Genomic DNA, 17455 nt, shown 5'->3' with positions numbered 1-17455 from the left:
AGGAGGAAGAACCAGGAGAGGAGATAGGGAAAGAATAGTCATATAGTGACAAGTGAGAAGGGGGGAAGGAGGTTGAAAGAAGAATTTTATGCCAAAAAACTCCCTAACTGTATATGCATAGCATATAAAATTAAAATGCATATTATTATCTCTCTAAAATTATAGTCTAATCTTATTATGCTTTTCAGTTCACACAGGTTATAAAATGGGAGTGGAAGAAGAACACTCAATATTAAGCTAATATTAAGACTTTACTGTCCTAGGCAAAAGACCTGTACTCTGAAAATTATAAAACATTAATAAAAGAAACCAAACACAAGGCAAATAAATGGAAAGATAACTCATGTTCACTGATTGGAAGGATTAATATTGTTAAAATGTCCATACTACCTAAAGCAACTGACATTTAATACAATCCCTATCAAAATACCCATGACATTTTTCACAGAACTAGAACAAATTATCCTAAAATTTGTATGGAACCATGAAAGACCCCAAATAGCCAAAGCATTCTTGAGAAAAAAGAACAAAGCTGGAGGTATCATGCTCCCTAGCTTCAAATGATACTACAAAGCTACAGTAATCAAAACAGTATGATACTGGCACAAAAACAGACACAATGTAACAGAATAGAGAACCCAGAAGTAAACCCACATGAATATGGTCAATTAATCTACAACAAAGTAGGAAAAAATATACAATGGAGAAAATAAAGTCTCTTCAATAGTGGTATTGGGAAAACCAGACAGCTGCACATAAAAACTGAAATTAGAATATTTCCCCTACCATGTACAAAAATAAAGTCAAAATGGATTAAAGCCCTAAATGTTAAGACTGGAAACCATAAAACTCCTAGAAGAGAACACAGGCAGAACACTTTTTTTTTATTTAACATCTTTATAGAACACTTTTTGACATAAACAGTAACAATATTTTTTTTGCATCTATCTTCCAAGGCAAATCAAATAAAAGCAAAAATAAAGAAATGAGACCTAATTAAAGTAAAAGATTTTACATAGCAAAGGAGACCACTGACAAAACAAGAAGACAACCTACAGAATGGGAGAAGATATTTGCAAATGATATGACCGACAAGGGGTTAATATTCAAAATGTTTAAACAGCTCATACAACTCAATATCAAAAAAACAAATCCCAATCTCCCAAAATGGCAGAAGACATGGATAGATATTTTTCCAAAGATGACTTATAGATGGCTAGCTAATAGGCACATGAAAAGGTGCTCAACATCGCTAATTATCAGAGAAATGCAAATCAAAACAATGAGATATTACCTCACACCTTTAAGAATGGCTATCATCAAAACAACCACAAGTAACAAATATTTTCAAGAATGTAGATAAAAGGGAACCTTTGTACACTGTTGGTGAGAATGTAAATTGGTACAGCCCCTGTGGAAAATAGTATGGAGGTTCCTCAAAAAACTAAAAATAGAATTACCATAAGATCCAGCCATTCCACTCCTGGGAATATATCCAAAGAAAACAAAAACACTAATTTGAAAAGACACACACACCCCAATGTTCACAGTGGCATTATTTATAATATCCAAGATATTGAAGCAACCCAAGTGTCGGTCAACAGATAAATGGATGAAGAATATGTGGTGTGTGTGTGTGTGTATTTGTGTGTGTGTGTGTGTGTGTGTGTGTGTATAGTGGAATACTACTCAGCCATAAATAAGAATGAAAATTCTGTCATTTGCAACAACATGGATAGATTAGAGAAAGACAAATACTGTATATATTCATTTATATGTAGATTCTAAAAAATAAAACAAACAAACAGATATAACAAAACAGAAACAGACATACAGAGAACTAGTGTTACCAATGAGTTGTAGGGTAGGAGGAAGGGCAAGATAGGTGAAGGGGATTATGAGGTATAAACTACTAGGTATAAAATAAATAAGATACATGGATGTATCTTATGATACATACATACATACATACATACATACATATGTATGTATGTATCTTATGATACATACATCTTATGATACATACATGGATGTATTCCCTGTATGGCTATACAGGGAATATAGCCAATATATATATATATTTTTTGGCGGTACGCGGGCCTCTCACTGTTGTGGCTTCTCCCGTTGCGGAGTACGGGCTCCGGCCATGCAGGCCCAGCGGCCATGGCTCACAGGCCCAGCCGCTCCGCGGCATGTGGGATCTTCCCGGACCGGGCACGAACCCGTGTCCCCTGCATCGGCAGGCGGACCCTCAACCACTGCGTCACCAGGGAAGTCCCGTAGCCAATATTTTATAGTAACTTTATATGCAGTATAATCTATAAAAACATCAAATCACTATGTTGTACACCTGAAACTATTAGGTTGGCCAAAAAGTTAGTTTGGGTTTTACCATACGATGTTACTTAAAAAAACCAAACACACTTTTTGGCCAACCCAACAATGTTGTAATTCAACTACACTTCAATTAAAAACAAAACAAAACAGGGCTTCCCTGGTAGCGCAGTGGTTGAGAGTCCGCCTGCCGATGCAGGGGACACGGGTTCGTGCCCCGGTCCGGGAAGATCCCACATGCCGTGGAGCGGCTACGCCCGTGAGCCATGGCCGCTGAGCCTGCGCGTCCAGAGCCTGTGCTCCGCAACGCGAGAGGCCAACAAACAAACAAAACAAAACAAAACAAAACCCTCAAAAAGAATAAAAAACTACTGTCCTTATTTTCTACATTTCTGGGGACAAAATATGACTGGTATCTCTAATAATCAGCTGTCTTATGATGGAAGGGATAATATTTATAAGAATCGAAGTATCAAAGTTTGTTTTTAATTAATATCTAGCAGAGTAACTTACAGTTATCCCTAGCATTGGCAGTGACATGTTGATAACTTCATTTGCTGTATCTGAATTCGTTACTGTTATAGTTTTAGACTGTGGAAAAAAAAGAAATAAGAAATATAGCTATAAATAAAGAATTTTAAAACAGGTGAACAAATAATTATTGTCAAGTGATTATCCACAGGCAAATCCTGATTTCAAGTGTTGACAGAGTAAAGCACAACTTAAGTAGAACACAAACCCTTGATAATTTACTTTCATTCCATATTATGCCTTTTAATAAAACATCTCTTCCTCTTAAAATAAAGAATATATGACTCAAAAATATAAGAACTTAAGCCAGAAATTAAAAGAACAAATATATTTCAGAGAGACAGGACCACCCTCCCAATCAAACAAACAAAAATAATCAGTGAGGTTGGTCCTCTGCATCATGTCCATGACTATATCCATTAAGCATTGTGCAGTAAAAAAAGGGAGAGCATTAGATTACTTTCTATTTCTTTCTGAGTACTGTTTTCACAGTGTGGGTTTTCATTTCTTTGTATGGTAAAGTCAGTTCAGGTAAAATCAGAGTAAGAAATGGTTACAAAAGACATCTTTAAAAAAACCCCACTATTTATTGAGCACTTTCTGTACGTCAGGCACTGTGGCTGCTGAGATTTTCGTTGTTGAAATCTTTAGAGGCCTTAAAACCAATGGGCCTAGCAAACAAATTGAAAATTTTAGAAAGCTCAATTCTGTTACCAACTCTGCCACTGAATAGGGTATCTATAATAGCCCTATGCTAAATGCTAAACCACATTGAGAAATTACTCTCTAAAAATAAAGAGTTCACAAGAAAGAGAAATGGAATTAACGAGATTCCAAGATATCTATAGAGTTCACTGAACTCTAAATAGACATTATTTAAATATAAGACAATGCTATGCTATCAAAAAAGAAATATTAGGAGTTTAGGATTGACATGTACACACTGCTCTATTTAAAATAGATAACCAACAAGGACCTACTGTATAGCACAAGGAACTCTGTTCAATACTCTGTAATAACCTGAATGAGAAAAGAATTTGAAAAAGTATAGATACATGTATATGTACTGTGTAACTGAATCACTTTGCTGTACATCTGAAACTAACACAACATTGTTAATCAACTATACTCCAATATAAAATAAAAATTAAAAAAAGAAATATTTACTATGCACATAGGGTAGATTTTACATAGTATAATTATTGGATAAATAAGCAATTAGTGCTGTGTCCCTGATAAGGCTTAAATGGCACAAATAAGTAACATAAACGGAAACAAAATGATCTAAAAATAAAGCTAAGTGAAATCTACTGATAACGCATCACTTATCTCTCCATTACAGTATTTATTCTCTGTAAGCCTACTACTTAACATGACAAATTGCCTCAAGTTTGTTAACTGATTTCAAATGGTGTTCCTTATAGCTCCAAGGATTAAGCAAAAGTATCTCAGAAATGAACAGGGAAGGCTCAGTGTTTGTCTTCTACCAGAATGGCAGAGATGTTTTACATACTGGGCTTTAAGTTGAGATAGAATACAATGAAAGGCTTCTGCTTTTTTCTTTTGAGTCTGAAAACCCTTTCATTTAATTTAAAGACACACTCTATAAAGTCTTTTGTAAAGTGAAGGATCTATCCTGTGATACTAATAATCACTCCCAATGTACCTGGTTTCAAAGATAATGATTTTTCTTAATATTAGGTATATATGTTCAAAATAATAATTATAGGATGTGTTTTTTTTTTCCTGCATGTCTCTCGGGTAGACAAAACGAATGAATTTTAGCAGATAAGTGTTCTTTGCCTAGTAAACAAATAAAATAAAGAGACAAAACTGAGAATGTGGCTATTTGTTTTCCCATATTAGCAGAATTCACTAACAGGTTGTGCATAATCAGAGGCCAAGGATAAAGAATGCTTCTCATACATGCACTGCTATTTGGGGGGAATCACTCTGCAAGCAGGGCTCCCTGAAAGGAGACTCTTGCCACAAAACAACTTCAGAGAGCAAAGGACAGTGTGTCATATCATCATGGACTTTAACCAGGGTACTAGTGATAAAACAGAGCACCCAATTCAACCAAATCTCATCTTCTTTTCCAAAACCAGTCCTTTCTCAAGCACACACTTCCCATACACTGAAAGTGTTGGAAAAAATTCAAGGGTTTTTCCATGAAAATCCTGAATGTAACCAACTGCCATAACAACTGAATCAAAGCTGGCAGAAAAACAGTGGTGCTTTTTTCCTCTTTACTTTGCTACAGAAGATGTCTGTAGTCTCATAGCATACACATTTGAGCATTTCCCTCAGGCAATGACATCTAGCACTCATGTCAGAACATTTGTATGACTTTTGCCCAAAACATAACTGTTTTGTACTACATATTTTTCCACACACAAAACTATCCTGTGTGATCTAGGGCTGCTATGAAGTGTGGCAAACCACAGTATCATAAAAATATTCATTTCCATTTTGTGTATCATTAATAACACCTTGGCATGATATTTCAGCCATAAAATTCCGCACAATAACTAGTGCTAAACAAACTTAATTTTTATTGACCAAAATGATAAAAACCATGAGGTAGAATATGCTGATCCATTAAAAATGTTATATTTCCCAGCTCATCCATTTATTAACCTGAGGAATTCAATACTTAAAAACTCAAAGAATGAAGAACTTTCCAAAACCCACTCTCTACTTAAGAAGTGACAAGTTGGAAAAACTTGCTTAATACTAATAGGAAATATCTCCTTGTGGAAATGTCTTTACTACAAGCCTCTGCAGCTGCTACTGAAAGGATCCAGAGAAACATTAATGCCAGAGGGAGGAAAGAGACATCTGACAGGCAATATTCTTTCCAAGTGTAAATGTTAAATACTGTAATTAATATGAATTTCTCTTGCTTCATTTTCTCTAGGGTTACTTTTCATATGAACAAAGATACACAGATACCCCAGGAAATGCACTTTCTCATAATGGTGTTTCTAAATGCCTACCTTCCACAGCACATACACAGACTGTCTGTCTGCCTGCCTGTCTCTCTTTTTATCCACGGTGTTCTGCCTTATGCAGGGACTTGGAATTTAATTTTCTGGCTTAGAAACACTTACATAGGCACAATTCCCAATGTCCTTGGCGAAGATTTTGAGGGGAATGCTCTTCGGGTAGTCCTTCTCTTTCTCTAGATTGATGTATCTAATCAAATGCAACAACAACCCAAAACAACACTGAGTCAGATGGATTTTGCCAATGGCTTATTTTTAAATCAATCTATTTTGCTAATATTTTCAATATACTTATATGCTATTTTTAAAAAGACAGATGGAGAGACTCAGCAAAGTCAGATTACATTATGGGTTGGAAGAGAATTTTAAAAGATTCTCAGGACATTAGGCATGGGCACAAAAAAGAAGAGGAGATCCATTTCAACTGAGGCTTGAGAAGTACAGTCAGGTTAAGGCACCTCTGCATGGTGTTTTATCCTCAAAGCTTCCCTACCTTCTCTGGACAGTCCCAGAAACTTAGTGATAAGTACAGGAGCATACATAATACTTTACTAGACCAAACCAAAACAATGGCCTTTTATTTCTCATTGAGCTCTCCAGTGCAGTATATATCTTGGTCGTCTCCATGCTTGGGAAGGGAGAGCAGGGAAGGACTATGGGAATAAGAGATGAATCTCAATTGACCATTTTAGTCTTAATGCTCAAAGGTAGGGAAAATAATTGAATTTTGAGGTCCTCAGCAGAAAACCTCCATGTATGGAAACTTAATACATGCTTTGAGGAAACTGTTAGCTCCACATGGTAGGTTGGAGACACCGAAAGAGATGGGAGATATTACTGACTAATTTCTGTCTAGAATGATCTAACCAGACCTCAGTGTTCTCCTTCCTAGTAAGAAAGAAATACACGTAATAACAGAACATTATTTACAGTAAGTAGTTGCTAGTGTACAGTCTAAGCAGTTTATTTTGAGGCAAATGAACAATTTCTACTAAGGCAAAGGGGGATAGTTTGGGGCACATCCCTGCAGAGAAAAATTTAATTCATTCAGCTACAACTTAAAGATTTATATATATATATACTGGAAAAAATACCTCTGAAGGAGAGAGAGCCATCTGTCCTTCTGTTCTGGAGAACTACAATCAAAGAAAATGGGAGACAAAATTAAACCACATAAAATACTTATTTCTAACAAATTAAGATTGTCAGTCCAAACGAAATATCAACAACCTGTTGTTACTGATGTGGGTGCACACAAGTGCAACCCTGGCATGACTGTGTTCTGAAGAACCCTGAAGTGAAAATGCCCATTAGGCAGAACTACACAGTTAAGCATAGTTTTATTAAAACCTCTTGGACAGATCCAAGACAGACCCACTTTCTTACTTTATGGCTCTTTTACAAGTGGTATCCTGATAGTGGAAAGAGTACTTGATTTGGAATCCAAACACCTTGTTTCAAAAATATATGCAAGATATATCATCATGGGCAAATCACTTAACATCGCTAAGCTTTGATTTCCACATCTGTAAAACTGGGCTAATTATCTCAGAGTGTTTTTGTAGTTTTAAGTGCCATGCAAATAGAAAATATGCTTCATCTGAGATTAAAGAGGTTAAGGAGAAATCTGGCACATCGATGGAAATATCTTGGCCCAGAAACCAGTTGGTTGTCAGGAAAAGAAACACTTATTTCTCTATACATATGGCAGAACTATAATTTAGCCAATGAGTTCATAGAACTTATTCTTAATTACTATAATCCTCTAATTAAGATCAATTCATTAACAACTAAATAACTATTAATTATTAATTTTACTGCTGAAGTCACTGCTGCATTTAATTCTTAAAGTTAAAAATAAAGTTTATTTCTATATGGCCTTATTGCTCATTAGCTTTTAAAATCATGTTTCTAATCTTCTCAAAGAAGTTGGAAACCCTAGTTATTTTCTTGTTCCAGAAAAATATACTTAACAAATATCTGTAATTTGTTTCTTTGTAGCCTAGCAATTTTCTCCATAAGCAATTTCCCAGAATTGGTAATCAGAAAGTGCATTATATCTCTTCTGCCACTGACAAATTTTCATCTTTCACAACTCCTTACAATCTTTGATGTCTTCTCCTTTCATAAACAGAAGATTTTTTAGGTTCATTTATGTCAAATATTACACTTATTTAGCAAATATCTGTGTTGAAAAATAGATGAGTTTTCTTTAGACCTTAAAACATTTTTCAAAGCAACTAAAGAAAATTACCCCTTTAAACACTTAGTATTTTTTGAACTTTTAATTGACTTGTAAGACACAAACTGTACAATGCTTAAATGTAGTTTGAACAATTTTCACAAATTGAACACACCCATGTGACTAGCAGACAGATTATGAAACAGAAAACCACCATGGAAGGTCTCCCTGTGTTCCTTTTCAGGCACTAGTTCCCACTATACTGACTTCTAACAAAATAGAATAGTTTTGTTTGTTTGGATACTTTATATAAATGTAACCATATAGTATGTACTATTTTGTATCTGGCTTCTTTCATTCAACATTATATTTGTGAGACATCCATATTACTGCATGTGGTTTTAGCTTGTTCATTCTCATTGCTGTATAGTGTTCCATTGTTTGAATATGTAGCGCACAATTACTTTAAAATAAGCAAATTATGAAGTGCATCAGGTTAATTCATTGACATTGATTTGGTAATCTTCTTGTATTTTCCCTATCTCCTGCTCTATGCAAGAATCCAGGACTTCTCTTTCCTTGGTAATTATTCATCTCAGGCATTTTTACAGAACTAAAAATGGAAGTACTCCAAAATCAAGGTTAGCTCTGAGTTTAATAAACACCTATGATAAGAGCCAGGAGAGAAGAAAGCCACATATCTTAGAGAAAGAAAAAGGGTAAGACAGATTGGAAAGATTCCCTCTAACTTGGGAGGAGATAGGGTCTGTTACCCCTAAGAGTTAGCTGGGAACCATATGTCATTCAGTTGAGGTGCCTAAAGAAACAGAAAGTCCCCAGAGGAAATGGTTATAAGGAGCAAGTGGGGAGGCTTGTTCCTAGGTACCAAGGTTTTTACATCAGCTAAGATACCTGCAGCCCACAAGTGGCAAGGAATCAGAGTATCTCGAGGGTCAAAGAACAACTCTGAGCATAGCAGAGATAATGTCAGCAGTGGCCACAAAGAGACTGAAGGTCAGACTTTTCATCTGTTTTGAAGATATCACAGAAGTCTCCCATATCCTGGTTCTACCCTAAGAAAACAGGGGCTCCAGTAAAGAAGAAAATTTAATTTCCTAAAAGCCTGGCAAAATGGGTGCTCAAGATAGGTTTTTTTTGTTTTTTTTGTTTTTTCGGTACGTGGGCCTCTCACTGCTGTGGCCTCTCCCGCTGCAGAGCACAGGCTCCGGACGTGCAGGCTCAAGGGCCATGGCTCACGGGCCCAGCCACTCCACGGCACATGGGATCTTCCCGGACCGGGGCACGAACCTGTGTCCCCTACATCGGCAGGCGGACTCTCAACCACTGTGCCACCAGGGAAGCCCTAGATTTTCTTAATATTTCCTGATATATAAATGATTTCTGATATTATTTACTCCTTGGTAAAGATATGAGCCACTCTCATATCATTTCACTTCAGGCTGAAAAATTTCTGTCAGCATTTACTTTTTTGTACAGTTCTGCTGGTGATAAATTCTTAGAGTTTAAAACATTTTTTGAAGGATATTTTTGCTAGATATAGTATTCTAGGTTGAAAGCTTTTTCTTTAAATATTTAATTTTTAAACTGAAGTATAGTTGAATTACAGTATTATATTTGAGGTATACAGTATAGTGATTCAGTATTTTTATAGATTATATTACATTAAGAGTTATTATAAAATAATAATTATAATTCCCTGTGCTGTTCAATGTATCCTTGTTGCTTATTTATTTTATACAGGGTAGTTTGTATCTCTTAATCCCATGCCCCTAACGTGCCCCTCCCCCTTCCTTCTCCCCACTGGTAACCACTACTTTGTTTTCTGTATCTTTGAGTCTGTTACTGTTTTTCTATATCCATTCATTTGATTTACTTTCTAGATTCCACATATAAGTGATATTATACAGTATTTGTCTTTTGTTGACATACATCACTAAGCATAATATTCTCAAGGTCCATTCACATTGCTGCAGATGGCAGAATTTCATCCTTTTTTATGTCTGAGTAATACTCCATTGTGTGTGTGTGTGTGTGTGTGTGTGTAAATATACACCACATCTTTATCCATTCATCTGTTGATGGACACAGGTTGCTTCCATATCTTGGCTATTGTAAATAATGCCATTATGAACATTGGGTACATGTATCTTTTTGAATTAGTGTTTTCGGTTTTTTTCTGTATATACATCCAGGAGTGAAACTGCTGGATCCTGTGGTAGTTTTTAGTTTTTTTTGAAGACCCTCCATACTGTTTTCCACAGTGGCTGCACCAATTTACATTCTCACCAACAGTGTACAAGGGTTCCCTTTTATCCACATCCTCGAAAACATTTGCTATTTGTGTTCTTGTTGATGACAACCATTCTGAAAGGTGTGAGGTGATATCTCATTATTGTTTTGATTTGCATTTCTCAAACAATTAGCAATGTTGAGCATCTTTTCATGTGCCTGCTGTAAATCATCTTTGGAAAAATGTCTATTCAGGTCTTCTGCCTATTTTGGGATTGGGTGTTTGTTTTCTTTTGATAGTGGGTTGCACGAGCTGTTTAAATACTTTAGATATTATCCCCTTGTTGATCATATTTTCAAATATCTTCTCTCATTCTGTAGGTTGTCTTTTTGTTTTGTCAGTGGTCTCCTTTGCTATGCAAAAGCTCTTTGTTTAATTAGAGCTCATTTCTTTATTTTTGCTTTTATTTATTTTACCATAGGAAATAGATTAAAAAAATATTGTCACTGTTTATGTCAGAGTGTTCTGCCTATGTTTTCTTCTATGAGTTTTATGGTTTCTGGTCTTACACTTAGGCCTTTAATCCATTTTGACTTTATTTTTGTATACAGTATGAGGGGATGTTCCGATCTCATTGTTTTACATGTAGATGTCCAGTTTTCCTAGTACCACTTATTGAAGAGACTTTATTTTCTCCATTGTATACTCTTGCCTACTTTGTTGTAGATTAACTGACTGTAGGTGTGTGAGTTTATTTCTGGGCTCTCTATTCTATTCCATTGATCTACGTATCTGTTTTCGTGCCAGTATCATGCTGTTTTGATTATTGTAGCTTTGTAGTACAGTTTGAAGTCTGTGAGGGTGATACCTCCAGCTTTGTCCTTTTTTGCTTCAGCAAAAAGGTTGCTTCAGCAATTCAGGGTCTTTTGTATTTCCATATGAATATTAGGATTATTTGTTCAGTTCTGTGAAAAATGTCACGGGTATTTTCATACAGATTGCAATACATCTGTAGATTGTTTTGGGTAGTATGGTCACTTTAACAATATTAATTCTTCAAATCTAAGAGCATGGGATATCTTTCCATTTCTCTGTATCATCTTCAATTTCCTTCACTGTTTCATAGTTTTCAGTGTATATGTCTTTCACCTCCCTGGTTAAGTTTATTCCTAGGCATTTTATTCTTTTTGATGTGATTTTAAACGGGATTGTTTTCTTGCTTTCTCTTTCTGATAGTTCAGTATTAGTGTATAGAAAAGCAACAGATTTATGTATATTAAGCTCATATCTTGCAACTTTGCTGAATTCATTTATTAGTTCTAATAGTTTTGGGTGGAGACTTTAGGGTTTTCTATCCATAGTACCAGGCCATCAGCATAGTGACAGTTTTACTTCTTCTCTTCCACTTTGGATGTCTTTCATATCTTTTTCTTGTCTGACTGCTGTGGCACAGACTTCCAATACTATGTTAAATAAAAGTGGTGAGAGTGAGCACCCTTGTCTTGTTCCTAAATTTAGAGGAACAGCAGTTTTTCACCATTGGATATGATGTTAACTCTGGGTTTATCATAATGCTCTTTATTATGTTGAGATATGTTCCTCTAATCCAACTTTGATGAGGGTTTTTATCATGAATGGATGTTGAATTTTTTCAAATGCTTTTTCTGCATCTATTGAGATGATGATGTGATTTTTATCCTTCCATCTGTTAATGTGGTATATCATACTGATTGATTTGCAAATGCTGAAGCATCCTTGTGTCCCTGGAATAAATCCCACTTCATCATGGTGTATGATTCTATATACTGTTGGATTCCATTTGCTAATATTTTGTTACGGATTTTTGCATGTATATTCATCAAAAATATTGGCCTGTAATTTTCTTTTTTTGTAGTGTCTTTGCCTGGTTTTGGTATCAGGGTAATGGTGGCCTCATAGAATGAGTCTGGGAGTGCCCCCTCCTCTTCAATTTTTTGGGATAGTTTGAGAAGGATAGGAATTAGCTCTTCTTTATATATTTGGTAGAATTTTCCTGTGAAGCCATCTGGTCCTGGACTTTTGTTTGCTAGTAGGTTTTTTTTAAATTACAAATTCAATTTCAGTACTAGTGATCAGTCTGTTCAAATTGTCTGTTTCCTCTTGATACACTGTTAGCAGGTTGTATATTTTTAGACATCTGTCTATTTCTTCTATTTCTTCTATTTGTTGGCCAATTTGTTGGACAACTGTTCACAGAGTTCTTTTATGATTTTTGTATCTCTGTAGTATTAGTTGTTATTTCTTCTCTTTCATTTCTTATTTGTTTCTTTGGGTCCTCTCCCTTTTCTTGGTGAGCCTAACTAAAGGTTTATCGATTTTGTTTATCTTTTCAAAAAACCAGCTCTTGGTTTCGTTGGTGTTTTCTATTTTTTTTTTTTGGTCTCTATTTTATTTGTTTCCTTTCTGTTCCTTACTATTTCCTTCCTTCTGCTGACTTTTAGCTTTCTTTGTTCTTTTCTTTCTCTTCCTTTAAATGGTAGGTTAGGTTTTTGAGATTTTTCTTGTTACTTGAGAAAGGCCTGTATTGCTATAAGCTTCCCTCTTAGAACTGCTTTTGCTGCATCCTATAGATTTTGGAGTGTTGTGTTTCCATTTTCATTTTTCTCAAGGTATTTTCTTATTTCTTCTTTGATTTTAGCATTGTCCCATTGGCTCTTCAGTAGCATGTTGTTTAGTCTCCAAGTATTTGTGTTTTTCACATTTTTCTTTCTGTAATTGTTTTCTAGTTGTTATTGGAAAAGATGCTTGATATAATTTCTATCCTGTTAAATTTGCTGACACATGTTTTCTGGCCTAGTATGTGATCTATCCTGGAGAATGTTCCATGTACACTTGAAAAGAATGTGTATTCTGCTCGTTTTGGTTGGAGTGTGCTGTAGCTATCTATTAAGTCCATCTGGTATATTATGCCATTTAAGACCACTGTTGCCTTAATTATTTTCTATCTGGATGATCTGTCCATTGATGTAAGTGTGGTGTTGACATTCCCTACTATTATTGTATTACTGTCAGTTTCTCCCTTTATGTCTTTTAATATTTGCTTTACATGTTTAGGTGCTCCTGTATTGGATGCATATATGTTAATGAGTATATATCCTCTTCTTTTATTGATCCCTTTATCATAAAATAATGCCCTTTTTTGTCTATTGTTATACACTTTTAAAAAATCTATTTTGTCTGCTATGAGTATTGAGATTCCAGCTTTCTTGTCTTTTCCACTTGTATGAAATATATTTTCCCATGCCTTCACTTTCAGTCTGTGTGTGTCTTTAGTTGAGAAGTGAGTCTCTTGTAGGCAGCATATAGGTGGGTCTTGCTTTTTTTTTTTAAATCCAATCAGCCAGATATGTCTATTGATTGGAGCATTTAGTCCATTGACATTTAAGGTAATTATTAATAGGTATGTACTTATTGCCATTTTATTACTTGTTTTCTGGTTGTTTTTTGTAGTTTTTGTAGTTCTTCTCTTGTCGTTTCTTCTCTTTCTGTTTCTTCCCTTGTGGTTTTATGATTTTCTTTAGTAGTATGCTTGTGTTCCTTTTAGTTTTTGAGTATCTATGGTAGGTTTTTGATTTGTGGTGACCATTGGGTTCATATATGTTGACCTACAACTACATCTACTTATTTTAAATTGTAGTCATTTAAGTTCAAATACAACCTAAAAGATCTATATTTTTTACTCCCCCTCCTACATTTTGTGTTTTTGATGTCATATTTTACATTTTCATGTTTATCCCTTAACTGTTTATTGTGGTTATAGCTACTTTTACAAATTTTTCTTTTTATTTTCATACTAGCTTACTTAAGCGGTTGATCCTCAGTTCTTAGTATTATTTGCCTTTCGTAGTGGAATTTTCCCTTTCCTATAGATTCTTACTTATTTTCCACTTAGAGAAAACCCTTTAACATTTATTTTAGGGTAGGTTTAGTACTGATGAATTCTTTCAGTTTTTGCCTTCTGTGAAGTCCTTTATCGCTCCTAAGACTCCAGATGATAATCTTGCTGGGTAGAGTATCATAGGTTGAAAGATTTTCCCTTTCAGCGCTTTGAATACATCACGTCATTCCTTCCTGTCCTGTTTGGGATCCTCTGTGCTTCCTGTACCTGGGTATCTGTTGCTCTCTTCAGGTTTGGGAAGTTTTCAGCCATAATTTCATGAAATATATTTTCAATCCCTTTCTTCCTCTCTTTTCCTTCTGGGACTCCTATAATGTGAATGTTGGTAAGCTTAATGTTATCCCAGAGATCTTTTAAACTTTTCTCATTAAAATTTTTTTCTGTTCTTATCTGGTAATTTTTATTATTCTATCTTCCAGGTCACATAGTCTGCTATTCCTTTTAGTGTGTTTTTTATTTTGGTTATTGAATTCTTCATTTCTAACTGGGTCTTTTCATATTTTCTAGATTCTTGTTAAAATTTTTCAGTGTTCATTTATTTTTCCCTAATCCAGCTAATACTTTTATTATAAACGTTTTGAATTCTTTGTCTGATACATTGTTTGCTTCATTATTTATTTCTCTCAGGGGTTTTCTCTTATTTCAGTTGAAACCAGTTCCTCTGCCTTTTCATTTTGCTTAACAGTCTCTGCCTCTATGAATTTTGGTGAAACACTTACGTATGATATTCTTGAACTGGTGTACTTATGTGGGAGCATCTCTATACAGACTGTGTGTGCCCGGTGCCTTTGGTGGGAGAGCTGGATTTGATGTGGATACAAGTTACATTTTTCCTCAGTGTGTGTTGGCAGCTATAGCCTTGGTAGTGGGTGTGGCTGGAGATGGATAGGCTAGAGCTGAAGCTACATGTGAGGCAGGACTTCCTCTCTGCTCAGTGGGTCTCAAGTTGCTGCAGCAGAAGCCCTGAGATTCAGTCCTGAGCTGGCTCTGTTCCCGTTAAGTGTGTGCTTTCAATTCTTCAAGCACTGCAACCCTTGCTCCAGAGGTGGCAGTGCTGATGCAAGGGGGTCCTGTGTTGGCTCTTGGCTAATGTTGGCCTCAGACAGATATCTGAGCTGTCTCTAATCTGCTGCCTGTGCAGGAATCTGCAATTGTTTTCCTTAATCTGCTCATAGGCAGCCTTGGGTCCAAGTTCCCTTTGTCCTTCTCCCTCCTCTCCACCTCACCGGGGAGCTGTACTGCAGGGCAAGTGGGGTCCATGTGAACTCTCTCCATATATTGGGGCATGAGCAGTGGTGGACTGGCTGTTATATAGAGTTCTGGGCTGCTTCTGATGCACTACTTAAGTAAGTACCAACAATAGACACTGCCACCCCACCCAGATGCCACCCCAGGACCAAGTTGCCTTTGGTGGTCCAAGCTCTGTCTTTAGTCATAGCAGCCCTCGCTCCAGTGGGGAGTTGCAACATGGAGTAAGCGGGGCTTGAGCATTCACTCTGCCAGAGCCGAGGAGCACACTGAGATGGTCACAGGAAACTGGCAGGCACTAGAGTTATCCTTTATCGGCCCTCTCCAACCTGCCTCAGGGGCAAGCCAGCTTGTGTGTTTGTGTATGTGTGTGTGTGTGTGTGTGTGTGTGTGTTTCTGGGTATGGGTGTGCAAGCAGAGTCTAAGTTTTCCACAGCCATCCTGTTAATTCCAGCAGTCCTCCAACCAGCCAAGGGGGTTGGCCTCCCCTGTGTAGGACGCCAGGAGTGGAATGCCCAATCTGTGGCTTGAACTGCTCACTCCCCAGGGCAGGTCTCTGCCTGTGTAATCTCCCTTTTCCTCTGAGTCCCCTCCCAGTGGCAAGGTCCCAGCCTGATCACTTTTCTTCCCTTCCTATCTGATTACGTGTGGATCTTTCTTACAGCCTTGGTTGTACAGAAGTCTTTCTGCCAGTTTCCAGTTAGTTTTCAGTGAGAATTATTCCACACACAGATGTATTTTTGATGTGTTCGTGGGGAGAGGTAAGTTCCACATCCTCCTACTCTGCCATCTTGATCAATCTAATGAGTCTTCTTTAAACACTTTAAAGATGTCATTTCACTGACCTCTGAAACAGCCATAATTTCTGATGAAAAAAACCACAGTGAGGCAAATTGTTGTTCCACTATATGTAATGTGTTGTTTTTTTCTGGCTGCTTTCATGATTTTCTCTTATCTTTGGTTTATAGCAGTTTGTCTATAACATGAATAGGTGAAGTTTTCTTCACATTACTCCTATTTAGGGTTCACAGAGCTTACATTTATGTCTTTCACCAAATCTGGGAGGTTTTCAAACCATTATTTATTCTGCCACATTCCCAGTCTCTCCTCTTTCTGGAATTCCCGTTACATGTATGTTATACATTGTGGTTTTCCTACAAGTCTGTGATGTATTTTTCATTAAAAAAATCTTTTTTTTCCTCTCTTCCTCAGAGTGGACAATTTCTGTTGATATACCTTCAATTTCACTGACCCATTTCTCTTTCATTTCCATTTTGCAACTAAAGCCACAGAGGGAATTTTTAAAAATTTAAGATACAATTTTTAGTCCTAGAATTTTCATTTGGCTTTTAAAAAATATTTCCTATTTCTCTGCTGAGATTTCCTATCTTTTCATTCATTTCAATTGGCTTTTCCTTTTACCTACTGAGCATAGTTATAAGAGCTGCTTTAAAGTTCTTTTACAGTAATTCCAACAAATAGATCATCACAGGATTGGCTTCTATTTGTTATATTTTTCCTTTTCAGGTTCTTCATATGTCAAAAAATTTTAGATTACATTCTACACATTATAAATGTTGTGTTTTAGAGACTGAGTTTTGTTATATTTGCAAAATAATGATGTTTTTGTTTTAACAGACAATTAACTTTATTAGATTCAAGCTGCAAACTCTATTTCACCTGTGTTGAGCAGCACCTCAGTTCAATTCTTTTAGCCTTAGCTTCAAGCTCCTTTAAAGTCTGTTCCATGCATGTGTGGTTCAGCATTCAGCCAGAGACTTAGGCAGAGTCTAAACAAAAAATCTGGAGCTTCCTTTTTCTGATACTCCTCTTTTTGAGATTTCCTCCCTCACGTTCCTGTAGCTGTGGCTGACCCAGACTCTGTACTTTGGTGTTTCAGCCCAGAAAGACTGGGTTTTCGTCAGTTTAGTTGCTCTGCACCATGATTTGACTGCAGCCTTTCC

General features: G+C 36.2%; 1 protein-coding gene across 1 annotated transcript in view; it reads right to left on the bottom strand.

The window, feature by feature from the left end:
* Window positions 1-17455, bottom strand: part of ARHGAP20 (Rho GTPase activating protein 20) — a gene marked incomplete at both ends in the record, with an annotated part of 147956 nt that overhangs the window by 30233 nt on the left and 100268 nt on the right. Inside the window, 3 exons of the mRNA XM_082660470.1 lie at window positions 2848-2925; window positions 5979-6063; window positions 6968-7009. Coding sequence (XP_082516596.1) covers window positions 2848-2925; window positions 5979-6063; window positions 6968-7009 — 205 coding nt within the window. The remainder of the gene's footprint in view (window positions 1-2847; window positions 2926-5978; window positions 6064-6967; window positions 7010-17455) is intronic.

This window comes from Grampus griseus, assembly GCF_964374135.1.
Source record: "Grampus griseus genome assembly, chromosome: 8".
NCBI classification, from domain to species: domain Eukaryota; kingdom Metazoa; phylum Chordata; class Mammalia; order Artiodactyla; family Delphinidae; genus Grampus; species Grampus griseus.
This window is presented reverse-complemented; position numbering and strand designations above follow the sequence as displayed.